Below are 22,548 nucleotides of genomic sequence, written 5' to 3' on the forward strand. Positions count from 1 at the left end.
TCCATAACAAAGCATTATTTTGCAAACTGTCATAAGCCCAAACAAATTCTCTTCCCATCACTTCTCGTTTCCCAGAAAATTGTGCTCCAACTTTGCTTTATAGGAACTTCCGTATCATAGGATGTTGCACCCCTGATTCATGACTCGTGTTGTAATTTACCATTTTACCTGCAATCCTTCCATTTCTACCATTCTGTAGATCTGACTGGGAATGCCTCAGCATGGTCTGATGTGCTGGAGCACAGCAAATGAAAACAGGAAATGTGGGTTTGGGGGAAAGAAAGAACAGTTACCTGGAATATTGAAGTCCCCTCATTAGAAGTTGCAGTTTCTGGGTGGAACCCAGTATCATATAAATGGACTTCCACTTGCACAGTGTGATTTCACCCTCCTCTTGTTCTGCCCCCTGTGTAGAGGGGACTTTTGAGGGCATTTGGGGGACTCTAGGGGCAGAAGAGGACAACAAAAGTTCTGTTCTGCGTTCACATGGACAGCTTGGGATGCAACTTTATAGTGAAGATGATAGGAGATGTGAGCTAATGGCTTAACTTGCTAGTGCATCCTTCAGGCAGGAAGACTGAATCTCTGGCATCTGCTTAAAGGAGGAAAGTTGGGTATTGGTGCTGGGTAGAGCTGGTGAGGGAAGAATAGCTGGCATATCACTTGTCTTTTCTTTTAATATATTAATTTGCTTAAGTGTTAGGCACAGATGTGGTGGAGGAAATTCTGATCTCTTTCCATTTATATATCTTCTATTGCCTGACAAGCTTAACCATCATCTAGATGGTGTTTGGCTGATCTTTGTTGGGGAGGGTGGGGTGGGGAGTCAGAGGGTGACGACTAGTCAGCAAGAGAAAGGACCAGGCGTTGATAAAGTGGGATAGCAGGCTAGTATTTCACTCCAAGCCTTGATGTGGCTAATCCAGAATGCGGTAGCTAGACTGGTGACAGGGTGTGGTCGCTGAGACCACGTAACACCAGGCCTGAAAGACCTACATTAGCTCCCAGTACGTTTCCAAGCACAATTCAAAGTGTTGGTGCTGACCTTTAAAGCCCTAAATGGCCTTGGCCCAGTATACCTGAAGGAGTGTCTCAACCCCCTTTGTTCAACCCGGACACTGAGGTCCAGCTCCGAGGGCCTTCTGGCGGTTCCCTCACTGTGAGAAATGAAGTTACAGGGAACTAGGCAGAGGGCCTTCTTGGTAGTGGTGCCCGCCCAGTGGAACGCCCTCCCATCAGATGTGAAATAAATAAATAACTACAGTGGTACCTCGGGTTACAGACGCTTCAGGTTACAGACTCCACTAACCCAGAAATAGTACTTTGGCTTAAGAACTTTGCTTCAGGATGAGAACAGAAATCGTGCTCTGGCGGCATGGCGGCAGCGGGAGGCCCCATTAGCTAAAGTGGTGCTTCAGGTTAAGAACAGTTTCAGGTTAAGAACGGACCTCTGGAACGAATTAAGTACTTAACCCGAGGTACCACTGTATCAGACTTTTAGAAGACATCTGAAGGCAGGCCTGTTTAGGGAAGTTTTTAATATTTGATGAATTATTGTATTTTAATCTTTTGTTGGAAGCCGCCCAGAGTGGCTGGGGAAACCCAGCCAGATGGGCAGGGTATTAATTATTATTATTATTATTATTATTATTATTATTATTATTATTTTATTTCAACTGACAGGGGCAGGGAACTCTTTGTGTTCTTCCATGGTTGCTCAGGACTGTTTCCTGTATTCCCTGGGTTTGCAGCAGGGTGTAGCCAATGTCAAGCCCTCCAGCTGTTGTGGACTACAACTTCCACCCTTCCTCTGTGTGCTGTGCTGTGGTTGGGGATGATGGGAATTGTAGTCCAAACATATGGAACACACTGTGTTGGCTACTCCTGGTTTGTAGGTGAGGTGCAGACCTTTCCATTGATGCTTTTTGTAGCTGCATGATTTTTGACTATTTGTATTGTGGTTGTTTGCTGGCTTTGTAAATTTCAAGGAATTTGGAAACTGCTTGTTCATATGGTTTATGCCAAGAGTTGGGAACCTGTGGCCATCCAGAGAACGAATGCTGTCTGCAGTGAACATGACAAGCGGCTGGGGATTATGAGGATTATTGTCCAACAACATCTGGCCACAGTTCTCCATCCTTTCCTCAAGCAGTCTTGCATCTTCTCCAGCTTTTTTACCAAGGCTATCAAAGAAGGGTTGTATTTTTATTTTTTGGATGGGGGAATATATGGAATATTCCCTTAGTGCTGTTCCTTCCTTCAGCAAATCTCTTTCCCCCAAACCGTGGAGCACACTATATGATTGGGAAGGAGACACAAACATCTCTCATCCACCTTTTCCTCTGGAAAAATGAAAACAGTGAGGGCTAAATGAAAATGCCAGCTTGTCTAATGCCAAGCCATTAGCCACTGGATTCAGGATACAAAGAGTATTTGTGTGTACTGGCACATCCCAAGTGTTGAAGGCCATTCCTTGTTTAGAGTCTGTTGGCACACACTTAAGAGTACCTCGGGATGCTTCCACATAGCCTTCTCTCCCTCTCCCCTCTGCATATAAAGAGAGCCCATCCTGCACCATCAACCTGTGAATCTAGCTATTGGCACCATTCACTTAACTGGTTTATTCCAGAGAATCCCAATGATGTTCCTGTCTCAAACTGTTGCACTCACACTTTCCCAACATGTCACTCCATTAAAAAAAATAAAAAGTGTCAGGTTCAGATTGCTTTTGGAGTTTCTTGCACGATTGTAATGCTATTTCCTTACTTGGTTTGAAGGTGTGGCTTGCAATGTACTTGGCGATGGGGCTGTTGTGTAGCCTTTCTTCCTCTCGCCATTACCTGCTTGCTGCTCCATCATGTGGCCTCTTCAGAACCATTGCCCTGCTGTAGCATCTGGACTGTATCTGAAAGTGAGTTTAAAGGGGGAAAGGATCTGAAATGACCACGGGTACTCTTATGGGAGGGACACGGGTGGCACTGTGGGTTAAACCACAGAGCCTAGGACTTGCCAATCAGAAGGTCAGGGGTTTGAATCCCCGCGACAGGGGTGAGCTCCCGTTGCTCGGTCTCAGCTCCTGCCAACCTAGCAGTTCGAAAGCACGTCAAAGTGCAAGTAGATAAATAGGTACCACTCCAGCGGGAAGGTAAACAGTGTTTCCGTGTGCTGCTCTGGTTTGCCAGAAGCAGCTTAGTCATGCTGGCCACATGACCCAGAAGCTGTACGCTGGCTCCCTTGGCCAATAAAGTGAGATGAGCGCTGCAACCCCAGAGTTGGCCACGACTGGACCTAATGGTCAGGGGTCCCTTTACCTTTACTCTTATGGGGGAAAGGTGGGCAGGGAAGATTTACCCCAGTTGTAGCAACTGGTAGGAATTCTTGTGTCAAGGGAGAGTGAAAAGAGAGGACAGGCTCCTTCCATATGTAATGAATTGTCTGCAAGATGGAATCTCAGTAAATATAGTGAGTTATGCTGAAGTTTTCCTTTCTATACAACTACTAAATATGCAAAAGCCTCTTTTTTTCACCTGGTCTGTATTGTGCAAATAATAGCACATTAGGCTCATGCTTCTGGCATGGCACAACTTTGAGGAAGTTGCAAAGCTGTGCATAATTCCCTTGAGTCTTTCCCTGAAAGAGAGGTGCTGGGTGCTATTTTATCTCAGTCTCGTGGTTGGTGACAAATGTCTAGCTTAAATGTGAGTGGATGTGAAGTGGCCTGAGAGCACCCAAAATAGCTGGATGAAGTTCAGGCAGTGGGGGCTTCCCCTGGGCCCAGAGCCCTCCCAAGACTCTACTGATTTTGGCAGCAGTAGCAAAAAGAAAAGAATAAAAGAATAAAAATAAAACAAGCTGGGATGGGGTTCCACAACTTGGAACCAATATGTTCAGCACCCTAATGGGGATGTTAATAATCACCTGTAATCAGCTGAAGTGTACATGTGAGGGTCACACCCACTGCTACTGTGGAAGGTTGGCCAAGGGTGAACATGATCCTCAGGCAAAAGGAAGATTGGTCAACTCTGGAAGGGATGAACACCACAGACACTCTCTCTGTGTACTTCCAGGGATATGTTGCTACACAGGCATGTGCTTGGATGATTCAGATGAGAGGGGGCATTGACTGGATTCAAATGCTCCTCCTACATACCTCTTCTGAACACAATTGCTTCTCTGGAAGTGGCAGCTTCCGGTAAGCCAAGAGGAAGCGGTGCCTGCATCCTGATGAACAGCCAGTTTCTTAATAATGGTGGAGGAAAAGGGAGCCTTTCTTAATTACAACCTTGCTCTGTCCCTGTCAAATTACTGAGTTGGAAATGCAGAGTCTTTCATTAAAACTTTATCTATGTAATTAGAAATTATATATACCTACAGCAGAGAGCACCTTCATGCCTCAGTCGCTCTCTTTAAAGATACCTTGATGCTATCTGACTAAAGCCGGGGGTGTGATCAGAATCCCCTTTCTTCAGATATCAGAGCCTTTCTGTCTCCCCAAGAGGGAATGTAGTGTGGTGCTCACATTTTAGTTCCAGCTTTTCAGCCTCTAAGTTTCTGAACTCTTCCCCTCCCAGCCGCTCCCAAATGCGTCCAGTGCATCATTGTTTGGGAGGCAGCTGTTCTATTATGCATTCACCCCCTGAGTAAGCCTCGCTTACACAACCAAGAGTGTAACATCCAGTAGGGCTACTGGATCAAACCAAAGTTCTATCTAACAAGCACGATGTTTCCTACAGGGTCTGGCTAGATGCCTCTCGGAAACCCAGAAGCAGGATATGACAGTAATAGCCCCCTCCTGTTGTTTCCCAGAGGCAAACTGTATATGGTATGGGAGGTAATATAAAGCCGAGATAGCCTTACCCTCCACAGCATTTTCTTGTTCCTTTTTAACACATCTAAGTTGCTGGCCACAACTGCATATTATGGTCACAATTTCATAGTTGAGCTGCCTTGGTCGTAAAAATATTTGCTTTTGTCTGCTCACAATGTAACTTCATTGAGGAAACACTTTGCTTCAAAGAACTCCGGACTTCTAATTTACTCATGTCATTGGTGCCAATATGCACCATGACAGATGACTCTTCCCTAGTACTGTCTACCAGCTTATCTAGGCAAAGGTTGACCTCTACAACTTTCACATCAGGCAGGTAAGTGGACATGCAGTCTACATGCCCATCACAAACCTCTTTCTATTGACTGAATTATTTACTACGAGGAACCCTCTCCCACTGGAGGCACATCCTTGTCACAGGAGGATACAGTATTGGTTCACCCCACCTTAGGTTCCTTCTAAGAGATTCCTCTTTCTTGGGGCACCATCCTCTGCCCCGAGACCATCATAACAATACAGGTGATTACCCTGGATGCTGCTATCTCATCCCCAAAAGGACTCTTCTACCAGTCTCTGTCTCTCAACTGTGTCTCTCACCTTGGCCTCATTTCTCTTGAGAGCCAGGAGCTCATTGCACTAAGCATGGTTTTTGTCCAGCAGACAGGTAGTGTCACATGTATAGCTATTTTCATAACTCTTTTGATTGGGTGGCGGGAGGGTGAGTTTGAGGGCTTTTGCCTTTTCCACCCTGTCACTGAAATCACACAGGTGCCTAACTTGCTTGTCTGCTATACTGTTTATCTCAACGCTTTAGCGCTGGGGTGGAAATGGTTTGTCTGCTGGGCCTCCCCTTGTGCTCTTAGCGGATTGTTTATCCCCTCGCAGCTCTCCTGTGAATCCTTGTCTACAGGAAGGATTTTGATAAGTCTACTTCCCTCTCTGCCATTGTGCCTTGTTTGGCTATCTTGGGTTATTCACAGGGCACTGTGCTTCTCTAGAGAACCCCAGTTCACCCCACCCACTCAGACTTAATAACCTTGCTGCTGTTATGCTTGTTTATCTTAGGAAAGGGAGGCGAGTTGGAACACCTGATCTTGCCAGAGGTTTTGGACACTGTGCTGCAGCTCTTGCTCCTGTCGAGGTGGCAGTTCTGAGGGCACCGGCTTTGTTCTACAACCCTGAGCCATGTTGATTTTCTCTCCAGGCATGCCTGGGAGCTGATGTTCTCTGTTCATGACCAGGCTAATTCAATTTCAGATGCAGTGTCTGTCTATCTCTTTGACTAATCACCAATCCAATAATGGGAGATTGGAGAAGGCAATCCCATTTGTATTAAAATGCATTTAAGGCTCAGTGTGCAGAGAGGATCAACTGTGTATTAATTTGCTAGACCTCTTATTCCGGCGTGAGGAAATTATAGTGCAGCACACATTGTCTGGGTCACCTTCTGGCTGCAAAGTAGTTTTAAGGAGTGACCTTTTCAACTTCTGACCATTTTGTACCCCCTTGTGAAGCAGGTGATGTGGTTAAGGGTACACGTCTCACATCTTGTCCATGCACTGACCCCTCTGATGTGGTTAGGAAATATAAACCCTCTCAGAAGCTCTTGAGAACTTGTAATAACTCCAGCTACGATTGTAAACATTAAAGATTGATTAGCCCAATTTCTCCAAACATGTCTCTACTGCCTTATTCGCACAGGGACACAGGAGGCTGCCTTATACTGAATCAGACCATCCTGATCAGACCATCAATCCATCTAGTCTGGTGTTGCCTGCAGCAACTGGCAGTGGTTGTTCAAGGTGTCCAAGGGATGCTGGGGATTGAACTTAGCACCTTCTGTACACAAAGCAGATTCTCTGCCACTAAGCTATGGCCCTTCCTCATTAGAAGCCACGTGCAAACAACAAGGAAATCGTAGGTACTGTGCAACTAATGCAAACTGCAAAACATGCACTTGAAACGACTGCTGTTAACGAGCGAGCTGTCCTGGCTCCGGTGAGTTCCTGTTTTAAGAACATTCAGGAAGCTGTGTACTCAATCTTCTGAAGGAAGTGAGAAAGGAGAATCTCAGTTCTGCTTCTGGTGATCTGAATGCAATCTTAAAGAAGGTCATAACTGTGGTGGTGGTTTTTTCAATATATATATAAAAGCTTCACATAGAGAAGTCCCCTTCTTGACCTCTCACGGCTTCTCCAAGGTGGGAAGCCTGTGCCATAGGGAGAAGTCAGTGAAAAGGCTTTCAAGCAGCTGCTCCTTGAGAGCCTTGGTCCAGTGCACCACGGCACTGTTGGATAAATAGAACAGCTTCTGGCACATTGAAAGCTTGCTTTCCTTTTGTGTGCTTTGCCACCAGAGTGGTGTTGGTACCTCCCGTGCAGACGGGGCCCTAAACAAAGAGCTTAATAGCAGGCCGATCACATGGCTTCTGCCACCATGTAGCCAATCCCGTTCAGGGGTTTCAGCCTTGTGCAAAGTTATAATTGGCCTCTCCACAGCAGTGTGACTTTTTGTGCTCTTCAAAAGCTACCTCTTTCTTTATACAGAGGCTGACTGAGAAGGTGGGAGGGTGGCTTTTGTTGAGGGAGGGCACAGAGACCCAATTGTGAAGGTGGATGGGTGATGCTAGGGTGGCGCTATATATATATACGAAAGCAAATATATATATATATATATATATATATATATATATATATATATATGGGCTGCCTCTTGTCAACCCATTCTTGAAAACAGCCCACAGGCATTGAACATGGCTCCCTGGAAGGAAGAATATCCTGCTGAAGGGAAACAAAAAAAGCAAATCTTTCCAACAAGAACTCCTGTGGCCAGCCATTATTCTTTGGACGTCTCACAGAAGCTTGTGTTTCTGCCTGGCTCTCCCCCACCCCCATCCAGTGAAATCTGGTTTGGGGTAGAATTAAAGGGCCCATTTCTCAAAAGCTGTAGATAAGAATACTGAATACCACAAATCCTGTCCTTGCATTGCGATTGTCAAAGGAAACGACTTGGTAATAATAATAACAGCGGACACCTTTCCTTTTCAGTTTATTTGCTAAAGTAGGCAAATAAACAAAGGTTAACAAAAGTGTTCAGGCCATTTAGGGTTTGGCTTAGGAGTGTTTTCTTCTGGACCATGCCATATCCTTTGATGCTCACCTGCTATTGGAAGGTGGCTGTTGGGCAAAATGAACCATTGCCCTAACACATTTTTTCTTCATTTTTTAAAAAAGTGTCTGTTCCCCTAAAACTCAGGTCGTTCTTCAATAAGACCATTTTAGCTTTACTGTGTTTAAAGTTTCCTCTCATAATCGCCTTGGGCTATATCAGAGATGTCTGTTGTAAGGTTAGTGCTGCATTTTTGTTTTTGATTTTTGCAGTGTTCACATGATGTCATTGGCATAAAAATGCCAGCCTATATTCTCTCTTCCCCCCTCCATTTAAACCTGCTGTATGTAAGCCCAATCTTTGCTTGGTTTAATTTAAGATGGTAGAGCAGTGGCTTTTACAATTCTCATTGAAGTTTACTTGGCCGAGTTGAGCCTTGCTTGCAAGATGGAAGGAAGGCTGATGGCAAAAGAAGCTTGGTGGCAGCAGGAACAGACAGGTGGGTTAAAGCACAACTGCAGACTGCATGCAGAGCATCTTCTCATGGCCAGTTTTTGATATGCAGCTCTTGAGAGTAGCACCACAGCAAGAAGGACACTGACAAACTGGAACGTGTCCAGAGGAGGGCAACCAAAATGGTCAAAGGCCTGGAAACGATGCCTTATGAGGAACGGCTAAGGGAGCTGGGCATGTTTAGCCTGGAGAAGAGGAGGTTAAGGGGTGATATGATAGCCATGTTCAAATATATAAAAGGATGTCACATAGAGGAGGGAGAAAGGTTGTTTTCTGCTGCTCCAGAGAAGTGGACACGGAGCAATGGATCCAAACTACAAGAAAGAAGATTCCACCTAAACATTAGGAAGAACTTCCTGACAGTAAGAGCTGTTTGACAGTGGAATTTGCTGCCAAGGAGTGTGGTGGAGTCTCCTTCTTTGGAGGTCTTTAAGCAGAGGCTTGACAACCATATGTCAGGAGTGCTCTGATGGTGTTTCCTGCTTGGCAGGGGGTTGGACTCGATGGCCCTTGTGGTCTCTTCCAACTCTATGATTCTATGATCCAACATGTCTTCTCAATTGTTACCCTGACGGTTAAGTTAGTTGTCCCAGTTAATGTGAATGCTTCGAACCTTATAAAGAAATAAAAAATGCAGTTATTGTGTGCCTCAGATATGCCCCTTTGGTCTATTTCCAAAACTGGCTAATTTGGTTAAGTGTAGACGGTACTGAGTTTTTCTTACCCAAAACTTGGTAGTGATTTCTTCCATTTTCTACAGATTTTAGTGAAGAGTGATTTGGAAACAGTTTTGGGATGCTGTCCCAATGCTACCACATTATTGCTGTCTGGAGGGACTTGTAGTGTGACAACGGCAGGACAATGATAAAACAAGAGCATGTGTGTTATAAACAGTTCTGGGATTTCAGCAGGAAATTCTGGGATGGACTGTGGTTGGAAATAAACCACCCTGAAACCTCTTCAGGTACAAATGGTATTTTAACAGGTATTGCATATAACTGACCTGATAGCACTGTGAGCCCCAATCTTTTCTTTATTGTTAATGTTGCTTTTTCTCCAAAGAGCTCAAGATAATAGCACACACACATCTCCCCCTCTCCATTATACCAATCCCACCCTGTGAGGTAGGTTAGGCTGACAGTGTCTCTCAAAGTCACCTGATGCATTTCACGGCAGAGTGGAGATTTGAACACTGGTTGCCCGGGTCCTAGTCCAGCATTCCGGAAAGAAATGAGAGCTCCAAAGAATAGTTGTGGCCTTTCTCTTTTCTTAATGCTCTATTTTACAAAGATGAGTTCCTTCTTTTTATTGGCCGTTTTAAATGTTTCTCTTCTCCCCTGCTGCATAGTCCTGGGTGTTGTAGTCTGGAGCTGGGATATTCAACAGACTAAAATATTTATCACCACAAATCTCTAATAGTGACGGTGGGACTTACATCCTGGCAGTGAGTAAGCAAAATTGAAAGAGTAGCTTCATGTGCCCTGGCAAAGAACTTGGAAAATATTTTTTTCCTCCACAACCCCCAAAGCATCTTTGTTAAAATATATCAGTCCTACACATATGCATTCAAAAATAATACAGTGGTGCCTCAGGTTACATACGCTTCAGGTTACATACGCTTCAGATTACAGACTCCGCTAACCCAGAAATATTACCTCGGGTTAAGAATTTTGCTTCAGGATGAGAACAGAAATCGTGCTCCGGCAGCGTGGCAGCAGCGGGAGGCCCCATTAGCTAAAGTGGTGCTTCAGGTTAAGAACAGTTTCAGGTTAAGAATGAACTCCGTAACAAATTAAGTACTTAACCCGAGGTACCCCTGTAAAGTGTATGGGTTTTGTACAGTCCACATGCCCTCTTCCTGCTTAGTGGCTAAACTTTATATGGCCTTTTGAAATCTCTAGAAGACACATCTTCTCTTCAAGGGCAGGAGAAATATCTTTTTCCCCAGGTCTGAATCTTCTGCACTTCTCAATCGAACGCCTGTTAAATCTGTTCTTGTAGGAGAGCTAAATCCATAACCGGAGCGATTAAACCAATTTGGCTACATGGAAACAGGGTCTAATTAATCACGCTGTCCAAACTCCTCTTGCTTTATGGAGCCGCTTCTTATTTTACATTCCTTTCTTGCCACTTGAAAAGCTTCTATGTTAGTCTTAACTTCTTTGAAGCAGATCTTATTGAATTTAAATGTATTCACTCAACCATGATTGCTGCCGAAAAGCCCTTGTCTGTGCTGGCAGTCCATGTAGGAGGAATAGTGTTTGGTCTCCTCCTCCTTTCCTACCTCTTTCTCCCCCCTGCCCGCTCCCCCCCCCAACATGCAGCAGGCAGGGTGAGGAGTTGAAAGATTACTCCCTGGCCTGGATAGGTGGGCAACCATAGGTGGGTGAACAAGCATGGGGGGATATCGCAATGCAGCGAGAAGCTCTTGCCTACACAGATAAGTGAGCATTATTCCAAGGAGTCCTGCAGATCCAAAGCATCAAATGTTGGATCCAAAATGTGCGAGTGCGGTATAGGCTACCAAAATATGTAGAAGTGATTCCTCCTCCTTTTCTTTTTTAATGACTTGTGGCTTGCTTCCTTAGCAGCCTGTAAAAAAGCTGCTGATGCCTGGTTATTTTGTGGGGGGTTCTGAGCTCTTGAACCAAGAGAGAGAGAGAAGCTTATGAATAATGCAACTTCAGTGAGCAAAGGGATTAATGAAAGCACAACCCATTTGGTCCGATGGAGGCAGAGTCCTCATTGGGTGCCTCTGCCAACTGAAAACATTAAAGAGGCCACTGAAAAGTCCTGTAAACTATGCGTATAATTATTGGTGCCTCGTCTTGTGGACTTTGCGCAAGAAAATGGAGCAAGCAAGGAATGGTGGTTGAGATGCGCTTGCATTTCTCTCCTAGAGCACAGGCCTGGTTGTGTCGTGCAGATGGAAACATACGTCCTGGATGTTGGTGGAATAGCGATTGTAGTCGCAGGACTAAGTAAGTAATGAAGAAAAGGGTGGTGGGAATTAGCACATTGAAAAGCGCCTCTTGTGTGGAAAGCCCTTGACCACTTTTTTTTTAATCTCTCCCTCCCCCACCCCCGAAATTGGCTGCGTCTGTTTTGAGTCATTTCATTTCCAAGAAACCTTTCTCCTCCTCCTCCTTCCCTTAACATGACCTGCAAAAAGCCCATGCAGGAAATGGCTGCAGATTACTCGACTACCCCTCTGGCCAAGCCATGTGAAATGAATGCCTGATAATGATGAGAGAGTGTCTAAAGGAACGGCTCCGTAAACAGCAGTGAGCTTTTAATCTAACCACTATCCAGTCATCTGCACTTATTTTCCGCTCCTTCCCACCACCTCCTTTTCCTAGCAGGCATAAAACCTTGTAGCCATTAAAGGGGTGCTGAGGGGATCCTTCAGACAATGGAAGGGGCGCCGAGTGGGACAAAAGGAATTCAGATGCGCTCTTGTCTCTTGGGCAAGTGAGAAGCAAGGGGAGTTCTTGTAAACGGCAGCGGAGCTGGTGTGTCTTGAATGATGCTGACAATTAGGAGTGTCCTGCTGGTTTTTCTGAAACAAACAAATACAAATACCCTATATAAAGAGTCTAATATTGCTTTGTGTTAATCATCTCCAGCATGTCATTCAATCATGCAGAATATTTACTGCTTAATTCTACCTATTGCCCCAAACAGTTATATTAATAAGACAGCCTTCTCTTCAGGAACATGGTTGGAAGTGAAATCCTATATGCCATGAATCGAGGAATAGGATAGCTAGTATGGCAGAGCTGTGTATGGTCAGTGTTTGAGTGGGAGGCTACCAGGGAACTCCTTGTACTTAGCTCAGCTCCTAGAAGGAAGGAGCGATATACAACTGTAATGTGTGAAAGGTTCACAGCCATGTGGCTGCCATTGTCTAATTTGTATTTACTATGGCAATCCCTGGTGCACCTATAGTGCTGATATACCTATGGTGGGAAATAGCTCCAATTCTGTGTTGGTTAGGAGCTGTTACCTCTCTCTGTAAATCAACTTGCACCTGTCTGAAAGCTTCTCACATGTGAAGGCTACCTACAGATGACCTGGCTTCTAGCAGCAGCCTTATTTGAGTCTCGAAGGTACATATGGACTTATCGCTTTCTGGCAAGAAGATTGAAGGCCAGCAACGAACTAATGACTATGAAGGGTGTTGTTTCCTGCCATTTCTAAAAAAGCAAGAGGCTCTCAAAGCTTACAGTGGTCTGCAAGTGAGAGGATGACCTGGCAATCTAAATTCCAGTATATGATGCTTGTCTCTGAAGGCGCCAGGCTAAAGCATGAGGTGATTGAATCTAGTCGAAAGCCACTTCTGCATTATTCCCCACCTTGTAAGTCATGTCAGGGGTGCCATAGCAGTAGATTCCCTACATCAACAGGGGATCACACAGTTGGTTTCCAGAACTATCCACTTACTCTTACCAGGCTCTCAAGAGTCCTTCCATCTCTGCTGCCACTCCTGTGCAATTTGCCCCTTAAGCACATCCTTTCCCCATCATTGGAATAGCTGAAATTTCCCCATCTTCATCCCAATTGATGCAGTTGTGAAGCATCTGCAAAACTGCTAGCAACCAGTGCTGGAAAAGAACATTATTTCCAGTGTCTCCAGCTGAAAACCATTTTATTTGACCCCCCCTCCAGTTGCTTGATTTTTGGCTGTGGAGATCCTACCACCTTTCCTTTGATAAAAATTAGAGAGGCTATTGAATATACAATGACTACTAAAGTGGCTGTGGAAGAGGGTGAAGTGAAACAGAGCAATTCTTGAGGTGGAAACCAGGAGAAACATCAAGACCAGTTGCTTGCTTTTAACAAGCAAATGGCCCTATTCTCTGGCTGCCCCATTGGTTAAGAGGAAAACTCTGCACATGCATTTCTGCAAAGGCACCAGATCACTCTCTTCTGTTTCGTGTCTGCTCTTTACTCTTGATATATTCCTATGCATCTTGGTTCTTCTGTGTTCCAACCTGGATCATCTCAGCTGTGCTGCTGCCTGGCACTCCTGTTTTTGTAGCTTCTGGCCTTGCAATAAAAGCTCAAGAGCCTGGTTGTTTGTACCTGTCAGCTTGTTGTTGTAAGCCCAAGACAGCAACAGCATGTAAAATACTTCTCCTCCCCCCCCTTCTGCCACATCACTAACAAGAGCCCCCCCCTCAATTTTCTTTATTGGGAAGTGTCAACAGATTAGTGGAGAATCCCTCTGTGCGGACAAAAACCTGCCACAAAAGGCATTAGGCTTTCAGCTATTGGATTACCACGTGGCCACCTGTCAACTGACTTTGTAAATGTATCTGTCTCCAAACTGTTTTTCGCATTAGAGGGCTGAGGTGTTTTTTTCTCCAGGAATGTGTGTTCTAAATGACTATTTCAGCATCCTGCATTTAAGCCTTTTTGGGGGGTGAGGGAGGAGTTGAGGAGATTAAAGCTGTCTTGTGCAAGAACACTAATGTAATAAAATCTTAAGTGGTTAACGGGCAAAGCGGGCCAGTCTGTCTGCACGGTAAATACATTGCTTCACCTAGCGCCAGGTGCCTTGTGGGGAAATTCTTTATGAAAGGAGTTCTCTAGCTCCTAAGAGTTCCTTTGTCTGAGATGGTTCTAGGAGGTAGGGCTCTATTGCTACCTGAAGCAGTATGCATGGAAATGGTTTGTGTGGGGGGTGCTTGCATCTCCTGAAGAGACTTTTTTTCTTGGACTTCTGTGACCATGCCCCCAATTTAGAAAATATTGGTGATTGTCAAAGGTTTGTTTTTTGACAGAACCTGCATCCTGTGAATGGGCAGCATCATTCAGTTGATCACCTGAATCACATTTAAAGTCATATAGTGAAATAAGCTGTGGTGAGCCTCAGACATAAGCTCTGTTCCCCTCCTCATCTCCTCTCGTGCATACAAGGAGATGGGTGCATGGGCGTAGCTGTGGGGGGGATGCATGGGGGCCGCTGCCCCCCCTCAGATCAAGTAAATAAATAAAAATACTTAACTGACCAATTGCATGGCAGATACCTTGGTTCTTCCTCCCCAACATAAAGCCTGACTCCCCTAAAATCAATCATTGCTTTTTCCCATGGATGGGTGGACATTTTAGAACAAACTGTCTTGTTATTCATGAAGGTGGAACTCTTGGTTCATTCCAACCAAGGTAAGCTTAACTCAGCCAGAGTTGAAATGTGGTGGGCACCAAAATTTAAGCAAGTTATACAGCGGTACCTCAGGTTAAGAACTTAATTCGTTCTAGAGGTCCGTTCTTAACCTGAGGTGTGCTTTCACTAATGGGGGCTTCTGCTGCTGCTGCGCCACTGGTGCACAATTTCCGTTCTTATCCTGGGGCAAAGTTCTTAACCTGGAGCAACCACTTCCTGGTTAGCAGAGTTTGTAACCCAAGGTACCACTGTATGTGGCACAACTCACAATAAAACTTCCTGACAAACCTCCTGAAGTAGGAGTGCTTAAGATACCTCATGCGAAGTGATTCATAAATGAAATAAACAATGTCATTATGGAAGAGACCTTTGGGTACATCTTGACCTTTTGATTCACGATGTACTTAAGTCTCAAATGATGCTCTGTTGTTCCTTGGCTGAGTAAGTAATCTTGCTGGGTATTGTCAGTACCAAGAACTGTAAAAGAGTGCTGTAATTAATGCCCATCAGTGTTTCTAACCACTCTGTGCTTTTCTTCTCCTTCCCTCTCGCTTTTCTTTGGCAGGGATTTGATGCCAAGAACTCTCGATGGGCAGATCACCATGGAGAAAACTCCCAGCTACTTTGTCACCAAGGAAGCCCCGGCTCGCATCTCTGCCATGTCAAAGGGCACCAAGCTCATTGTGGTGGTGAGAGACCCGGTCACCAGAGCCATTTCTGACTACACGCAAACTCTGTCCAAGAAGCCTGACATCCCCACCTTTGAGAGCCTGACCTTCAAAAACAGGACTACGGGCCTCATTGATACCTCCTGGAGTGCCATCCAGATTGGCATTTACGCCAAGCACCTGGAAAACTGGCTCCTGTACTTTCCCATTGGACAGATCCTCTTTGTCAGTGGGGAGAGGCTAATCAGTGATCCAGCTGGCGAGTTAGGCCGAGTCCAGGACTTTCTGGGCCTCAAGAGGATCATCACGGACAAACACTTCTACTTCAACAAAACCAAGGGTTTCCCATGCCTGAAAAAGGCTGAAGGCAGCAGCAAGCCCCACTGCTTGGGCAAAACCAAGGGGCGGACCCACCCCAACATAGACCAGGAAGTGGTCCAGAGGCTGCGGGAATTCTACAGGCCCTTCAACATGAAGTTCTACCAGATGACTGGACATGACTTTGGCTGGGATTGATGGTTTAATGCAGACGTTCTTGCCAGAGTTAATCCCATCATTTCAGCTTGCTATCCCCCTTATATATGTAGATAGGTCTATATGTAAAATGTACAGAAATCTATTTTATAATAATTTATTTTTAATTCTTAAGCAATTAATTCACTAAGCTGCCTAACCACACTGTAGCAGCCCATAGCTGTGTTTTTAACATTCCACAGTGCTGAATCCTTACTCTGCTCTTTCTCTTTTTTGTAGCCTGGTTCAGTTTGTGCTGGAAAGTGCTTCCAAGTATCTTCTATGAGAAAAATTAATATAAAAAGAAAGGTTGGTGGGTAAGGGAGAAAGAATTTTTAAAAGCACAATTTTATTTTCCAATACGGGTACTAGGCATTTTGAAACACTTTTGTGAAAGGCCCTCCAGCTAGCATATTTTGCCTTCCCTCTTCCAGATCAACCCACTTGCAACTGAGTTTTTGGTTGGCTATGAAATTTCGTGGAACTCAAAGCATTTAGGCCTAGCTTAAGCCTTTACAGGTGGGCATGGCATGAGTGCAGAAGGAGATTCTCTCCAGCCATATAGCTGCTGCTGCTGCCTGTTTCTCAGATATGTTTTCCTGGATGTGTACAACTCTCTCTCCTTGTAGAAAGCTTTGCTACAGTAGTTACTGAATGTTCTACAGTTTTTCCTTCTGCTTTCTTGACCTTTAAGCAGATTTCCTGGACTGACAACTATGCATATTTGGTCCAGCTTTAACTTGTTCCTGCTGAAAATGTGAAATGCTTCCTTCGGGCACAATTCATATGGGGTGTTCCTTCTTCTTCTTCTTTTTTTTAAAAAAGCTGGTCTTGCAGAAGAAGACCATGCAGTCTGAACTTGTATAGTGAACCACTCCCTGCTATGTATAACTGAATGATAGGCCTGATTGCTGATAGCCCTGCAGTCAGGGTGCTCTCAGATCAGAACATGCAGAGTTACATGCCTCATCAGCCTTTTTCTAAGAGAGTTAATTAAATCCCCCCCTCCGCTGGTGCTGAGCTGAAAGTTTTGGACTTTCATATGGGGTCAAGTGGGATGTGGGGGGAAGTATGCACTTCATTAAACCCTTGAGAGAGGGGTTGGAAATGATCATGCAGGGACCATAGACAGTCTGAACCTTGCCAAAGAATTTAACCCCCCCCCAAGACTAGCAAACAGCCTATTCCTGCCCCTGCCCTCAATCACATTATGCTAAGGTGAATTGAATGTAACATCTTGGCACATTTTAATTGGACCTCCAGGAGAATTGCTCCCAATGTAGGTACTTCATGGCAACTTGAGAAGGTTGGGCATGTCTGACCAATGTTGCGGTGAGTGAGCTACCATCTTGTATTAAAACCTCTGTTCAGCTGCGCTCTTTCTCTCTTTCTCTTTCTGTGTGTGTTTCCGTTCTCAACACATTCTTGAAGTGTCCCACATTGGACACACCTTGAACAATGTGGGCATAACTGTCAGATTTATTTTGAGAAGTAACTGCATATGGAATGTGGGATTCCTCAGAGGGCTGTATACAATTTGTGTGTTCATGAGCACTTGCACATTATTCTAAGGATGCAGACATTCATATGAACATTCAGCCTCTGTGTTGGCCATCTTTGGACCTATGATGTTTACTATCACCTGCTGGTGAGGCAGCACTCTAGGACAGGCTTCCCCAGTCTTGCACCCTCCAAATTTTGTTGGATGGCAACTCCGATCACCCCTGACTATTGGGCCACCTTGGCTGGGGGGATGACCAGGATTCCAAAAACATCTGGAGTACCAGAGGTTCCCCTTCCGGATTTACATGTTGAGCACTACAGAAGACATTAAATAGACCCCTTGCTATAGACCTCACTCAATCCTTTACACCAGGGTTGGTCAACATGGTGTCCTCCAGATGTTGCTGAACCACAACTCCCACAATCCCATGCTGGCTGAGGCTGATGGGAGTGGGACTTCAAAAACACCTGGAGGAATGTTACTATAGAAAAAGTTGCTTGAACCCACCTCCTCCCTACTAAAGTGAGATGCAACACATGTGCCCTTAGCTTCCTCTTTCTGGACCCCCCCCCCCCATAGAATCTGTGACATGCTTATGTGATAACCACGTTGTCAAGCCATGCAACTTCTCTTGCTCAAGGAAATTGTAGTGGGCTTTTCTTTTATAGCTCTCCTTTGTTTTCCATTTCTAAACCTTTTTCCTAATTGGACTGCAGAACTCAGTGCTTGGACTTTCTTCTTCTTCTCTGAGTAGGTTTGTAGCCAGATGCCTTCCTCTCCATTGCACAAATCAAATTGGCAAAATAGATATTGTATCCACAGAACCTGTTCCGAATGATTTTATGAAATAAGTTGAGTGATAACTCTGCCACTACTTCACCATTCCGTATCTTGAACTAAATTGGCTCAGCAGACTATAGAGCAGCAATATTATGAAACCAGTTAATTTAAAAGACCTTACCTACATATCATGGTAATCATGGTGGACCTTGTACCATACGGCATTTGAAACTGTTCAAGCTAGCTTCCATACATTAACTTTTTAATGTTCACGAGAGGGTACCCAGTCGAAACTCAGAGGTGTGGTTGGACTTGTTTCCCCCCACATGGTAACATTAATTTATGGCTGAGTTCCATTCAGCAATACGTCCAGATTTTAGCAATATTTTTGTGTGTGTGTTTGCTGTAACATGATACATCTTAGACTAGTCTACTTGTAAAGGAAAGCAAAATGGCAAGCAAAAACTGTAAATTGAGTATTTTGTGGTATGTACAACACAAATTAATTTTACACAGAGGTTTCTAGGAAAATGAAATTTTGATTCATACTATTTCTTTGTATGAAGAAATAAAATATATTTTACCAAACCATGGAGACCACCTCATTTTCCTTTTCAACGTGTGGGTAAACAGAAATCAAAACAAAAGGTTTGGCTATCAGAGGAATCCAAATTGGGGTCAGGGGAGTGGAGTGGTGGATAGACTAGTGCAGTGACTGATGAGGGCAAAGAGCGTATCCTCCACTACTGTTTTGTTTTTTAAAAATAAATGTTATGTATTATTTCACTTTTTATATAATAACCCCCTCCTGGTACAAATCTCAACAGTGAAATACAGAGCAGTTATACATACTCGTTATCAGTATCGTTACACATTGCCTTGCTCCTTGCATAAAGAAGTAAAGTGCCACATGTAAAATAAAACAATTTAAATTCACAGTACAGGAAATATAAAGATGCAGATGTCCCCAGGAGAGCTCTTCATAACGTTCTGTGTTGAAGATGGATTCTCTCTGAGGTACAGATGAAATAAAGCCATACCATTTTTCATGGAAAGTGTCCCCCATTATTATTTACTGAAGGGCTCTCATCCGGCCTCTCTGAGGGGAATGGAGCAGCTTTGGATTGAGCAGATCAATGGTCAGCTCTGCTCCATCCCCATGATGCCTTGCTTTGGGAACTTACACTGGCAACTGGCAACAGGAACACCAATAGCATTTGTGTTCTCTTTGTTGCACATTCTTTAGTAGGAGCCTTCATGATGGTGGAGCCCCCTGGCTGGACACCTTTGCCATATCATAACCCCCTCAATTATGGGTGATCAAGGGATTGCTCTCAGGTCTACTTTTGGGATTATTATTCCACAGAAAGCAATATTCTACACAGGGATGTTTGGAACAAATTCTGCCCCTCAGCCCAATTTCAGAAGCCTTATATAAGCAATCGGATCTCTTGCAGGAGTACACTATCCTTCCCTTGTGGATGTACTGGGCAGAAAGAAAGAGGGGGAAAAGAAAAAGGAGTATTCAGGAAAGAGAAGGGGAATGGTTCTGCTAACTGCTGGCACAGATGGATTATCCCAGAGGGAACGAACCCCACATTTATTCATTCACTCTGAACCCCCTGGTCTCAGTAGCACTGCACTGAGAGAGTGTTGTGGTGCATGTCCTCTGTTTTGGTGATGCAAGGTCTCAACAGCTTCCCAAACATTTTGTGCCTCTGAAAAATAACAGGATGGCTCCAAGTACAGGATAGCTCCATTTTAAGGTGACTCTTGATAGAGACTTCATTTGCAAACAGTTCCTTGAGGTATTGCGATCAAGTTGTTAGCAACAGGTTTTTGAATTAAAAAACATCAGCCAGATTTTCTCTAGAGAGTGTAAACTGGCATTTTGATAGCAATGCTGTTGTGAACTCTGCAAAAAACAAAAACACACCGCATGCAGGAGGAGGAACAACAACTGTATTACAAGTACCCACGTGGAAGCACCCCTGGCCAGAGATTTGGCAGCTACTAAAGTGTTAGTGAAGAGACAAGAAGGGTTGAGACAGACCTGGACTGCTTTCCAGGTAGAAATTGCAAAGCAAACTCTACTGTTTTAAAGCCATGAATGGATGCTTATTTTTCATGGCCTACAAGTTTCCCAAACCCACCTTGAAATATATACTCTGATCGGCAATTTTGCTGGGACCAAAACAAATGCTTCATATTTTACAACATATTAAGAGATCAGTCCCCCTCTTCCCATAATAAATTAGGAGACCAGTTGCTTAATGATTAGGGAAATACAGATGTTTGTAATGCAGACACCATTTCTTGAAAAAGCAGCCTGGTTTTCATATTTGTTCTGGAGGAGGATAGTGAGAGATGCTTTTATGCTACACTTTTTTAAGGAAGGTGGGAAAGAAAATAAGCTTCTGCATATCTGGGTGTGTGTGTGGGGGGGGGGGGAATGGAGCACTCCAGACAAATCTAAAATATGGTAGTCTGCAGCAACTGACCCACATGTACTTTTATCTCTCTCCCACCCCCAGCAATAAAAAAGAAGGACTATTAGGTTTGCAAATTAATGCAGGAAGTCACAAGCAGGTTAATAGTCTATTTTCCTCACTGAAGAGATTTGCTTCGGATCCAGCCTGACAGCCTGTGTCCTGCTGTAGCCTACCAGGTTCCTCTAGGTAAGAAGCTGCATCTGCATCTAGACTTCTACATGTGGTTGGGAGGGAGTGGGTAAGTGTAACAGGCTTCCTCTCCCAGCGGCGTAGCGTGGGTTATCAGCACCCGGGGCAAGGCAAATAATTTGCGCCCCCTAACCCGGGGCAAGGCAAGTAATTTGCGCCCCCTAACACCTAACCATGGTCATTAATACGCCAAGACGCGCGTCTTTGGGCGTCGCGGCGCAGCCTTCTCGGTCTCCCTCCCCGGCCCGGCTAGTCCCGACGTGGCTTCTTTCTGGCGCGGGGAGAGGGTGGCTCTGGGGCCAGTGCGTCGGCCGGCCTCCGGCGCGGGTGGGGGGGCCCCGTCGGGGCGGGTGGGCGGTCTTGGCGCGCAGGCACTAGAGCGCCGCCGATGGCGCATTTGGCGGGCTGCGCGCGTCCAGACAGCGACCCGAGCCTGGGCGGTGTGGCGCTTGGTGCCGGAGCCTCCGCCCGCAGCGCCCCGTCGGGAGACCCGGCCGGAAGGAGCCTCGAGCCGGCTGTCTGACGCGGTTGAAGCAGCCAGGGCGGCATGGCAGGCGGCGGCGGCTCCTCGGCGACTCCACGCGGCCAGCCCAGCGCGCTGGCCGAGCCCCGCAGGCGAACGCTGCCCGTCGGTGAGGAGGGGCTGCCTGGCGCGCCCTCCGTGGCCCTGACGCGCGGGGACCGCGGCGAGCGCTGAGAGCCGCTGCCAGCTACAGCCTGCGCCCGAGGCTCTTCGGCGACTCCGGAGGCAGCGAGCGCGCCCCCCCAGAAGTTGCGCCCGGTGCGGCTGGCACCCCTGGAACCCCCCACGCTACGCCACTGTCCTCTCCTTCTCTACTGAATATTCAGGCTTGCAAACAGACCAGGCGTAGTTCAGCCCTAAGTCTCCATTTGTGTTGGAAGAACTAGTCATTCACCCTGAGATGCTGAAGTAGAGGAGAAATGGTCCAGCATGGGTTGTACCAAAAAATGACTTGTCACCATAAGGTAAAGGTAAAGGGACCACTGACCATTAGGTCCAGTTGTGGCCGACTCTGGGGTTGCAGCGCTCATCTCGCTTTACTGGCCGAGGGAGCTGGCGTACAGCTTCTGGGTCATGTGGTCAGCATGACTAAGCCACTTCTGGTGAAACCAGAGCAGCACACAGAAACGCCATTTACCTTCCTGCCGGAGCGGTACCTATTTATCTACTTGCACTTTGATGTGCTTTTGAACTGCTAGGTTGGCAGGAGCAGGGACCGAGCAATGGGAGCTCACCCCGTCACAGGGATTCGAACCGCCGACCTTCTGATCAGCAAATCCCAGGCTCTGTGGTTTAACCCCTTTGTCGCCATAAACCCTTAGCTACCGTATTTTTCGCTCTATAACACGCAGATTTTTTCTCCTAAAAAGGAAGGGGAAATGTCTGTGCGTGTTATGCAGCGAATGTGTGGTCCCTGTAGCCGAAAAATAAGGCAAAAATCAAACCGCGCTTCAGGGAGAAGGGAGCTCCGTGAGAAAGCTGTTGCTTTCCTGCATTCTGCCTCAGGGTCTCTCTGCCCACCCTGCTCTGTTTCGTTGCTGTGTTTGCTCAAACGGAACAAAGAGCAGGGAAAGCCCCTCCCCTCCAGGCAAGTAGAGAGGAGAGCAGAGCGTCCGAACAAAGAGCAGGGAAAGCCCCTCCCCTCCAGGCAAGTAGAGGGGAAAGCAGAGCGTCCCTCGCTCTATCCTGTCCCTGCTCCGGAGGGAACAATGTTTGTGAAGGGAAGAGAGATTACAGGTTCGGCTTAAAATTCTGATTTGAC

General features: G+C 45.7%; 1 protein-coding gene across 1 annotated transcript in view; it reads left to right on the forward strand.

Moving 5' to 3' along the window:
- The window catches only part of LOC310699558 (heparan sulfate glucosamine 3-O-sulfotransferase 3B1-like), a 32,317-nt gene extending 13,646 nt beyond the window's left edge, over nt 1–18,671 (forward strand). The window contains exon 2 of the mRNA XM_083487657.1: nt 15,184–18,671. Within this exon, the coding sequence (XP_083343783.1) occupies nt 15,184–15,802 (619 nt within the window). The 3' untranslated portion in view covers nt 15,803–18,671. The remainder of the gene's footprint in view (nt 1–15,183) is intronic.
- Nucleotides 18,672–22,548: the final 3,877 nt, after the last annotated feature.

The sequence above is a fragment of the Podarcis liolepis genome (assembly GCF_965112155.1).
Source record: "Podarcis liolepis genome assembly, chromosome: 2".
In the NCBI taxonomy this organism is placed as follows: Eukaryota; Metazoa; Chordata; class Lepidosauria; order Squamata; family Lacertidae; genus Podarcis; species Podarcis liolepis.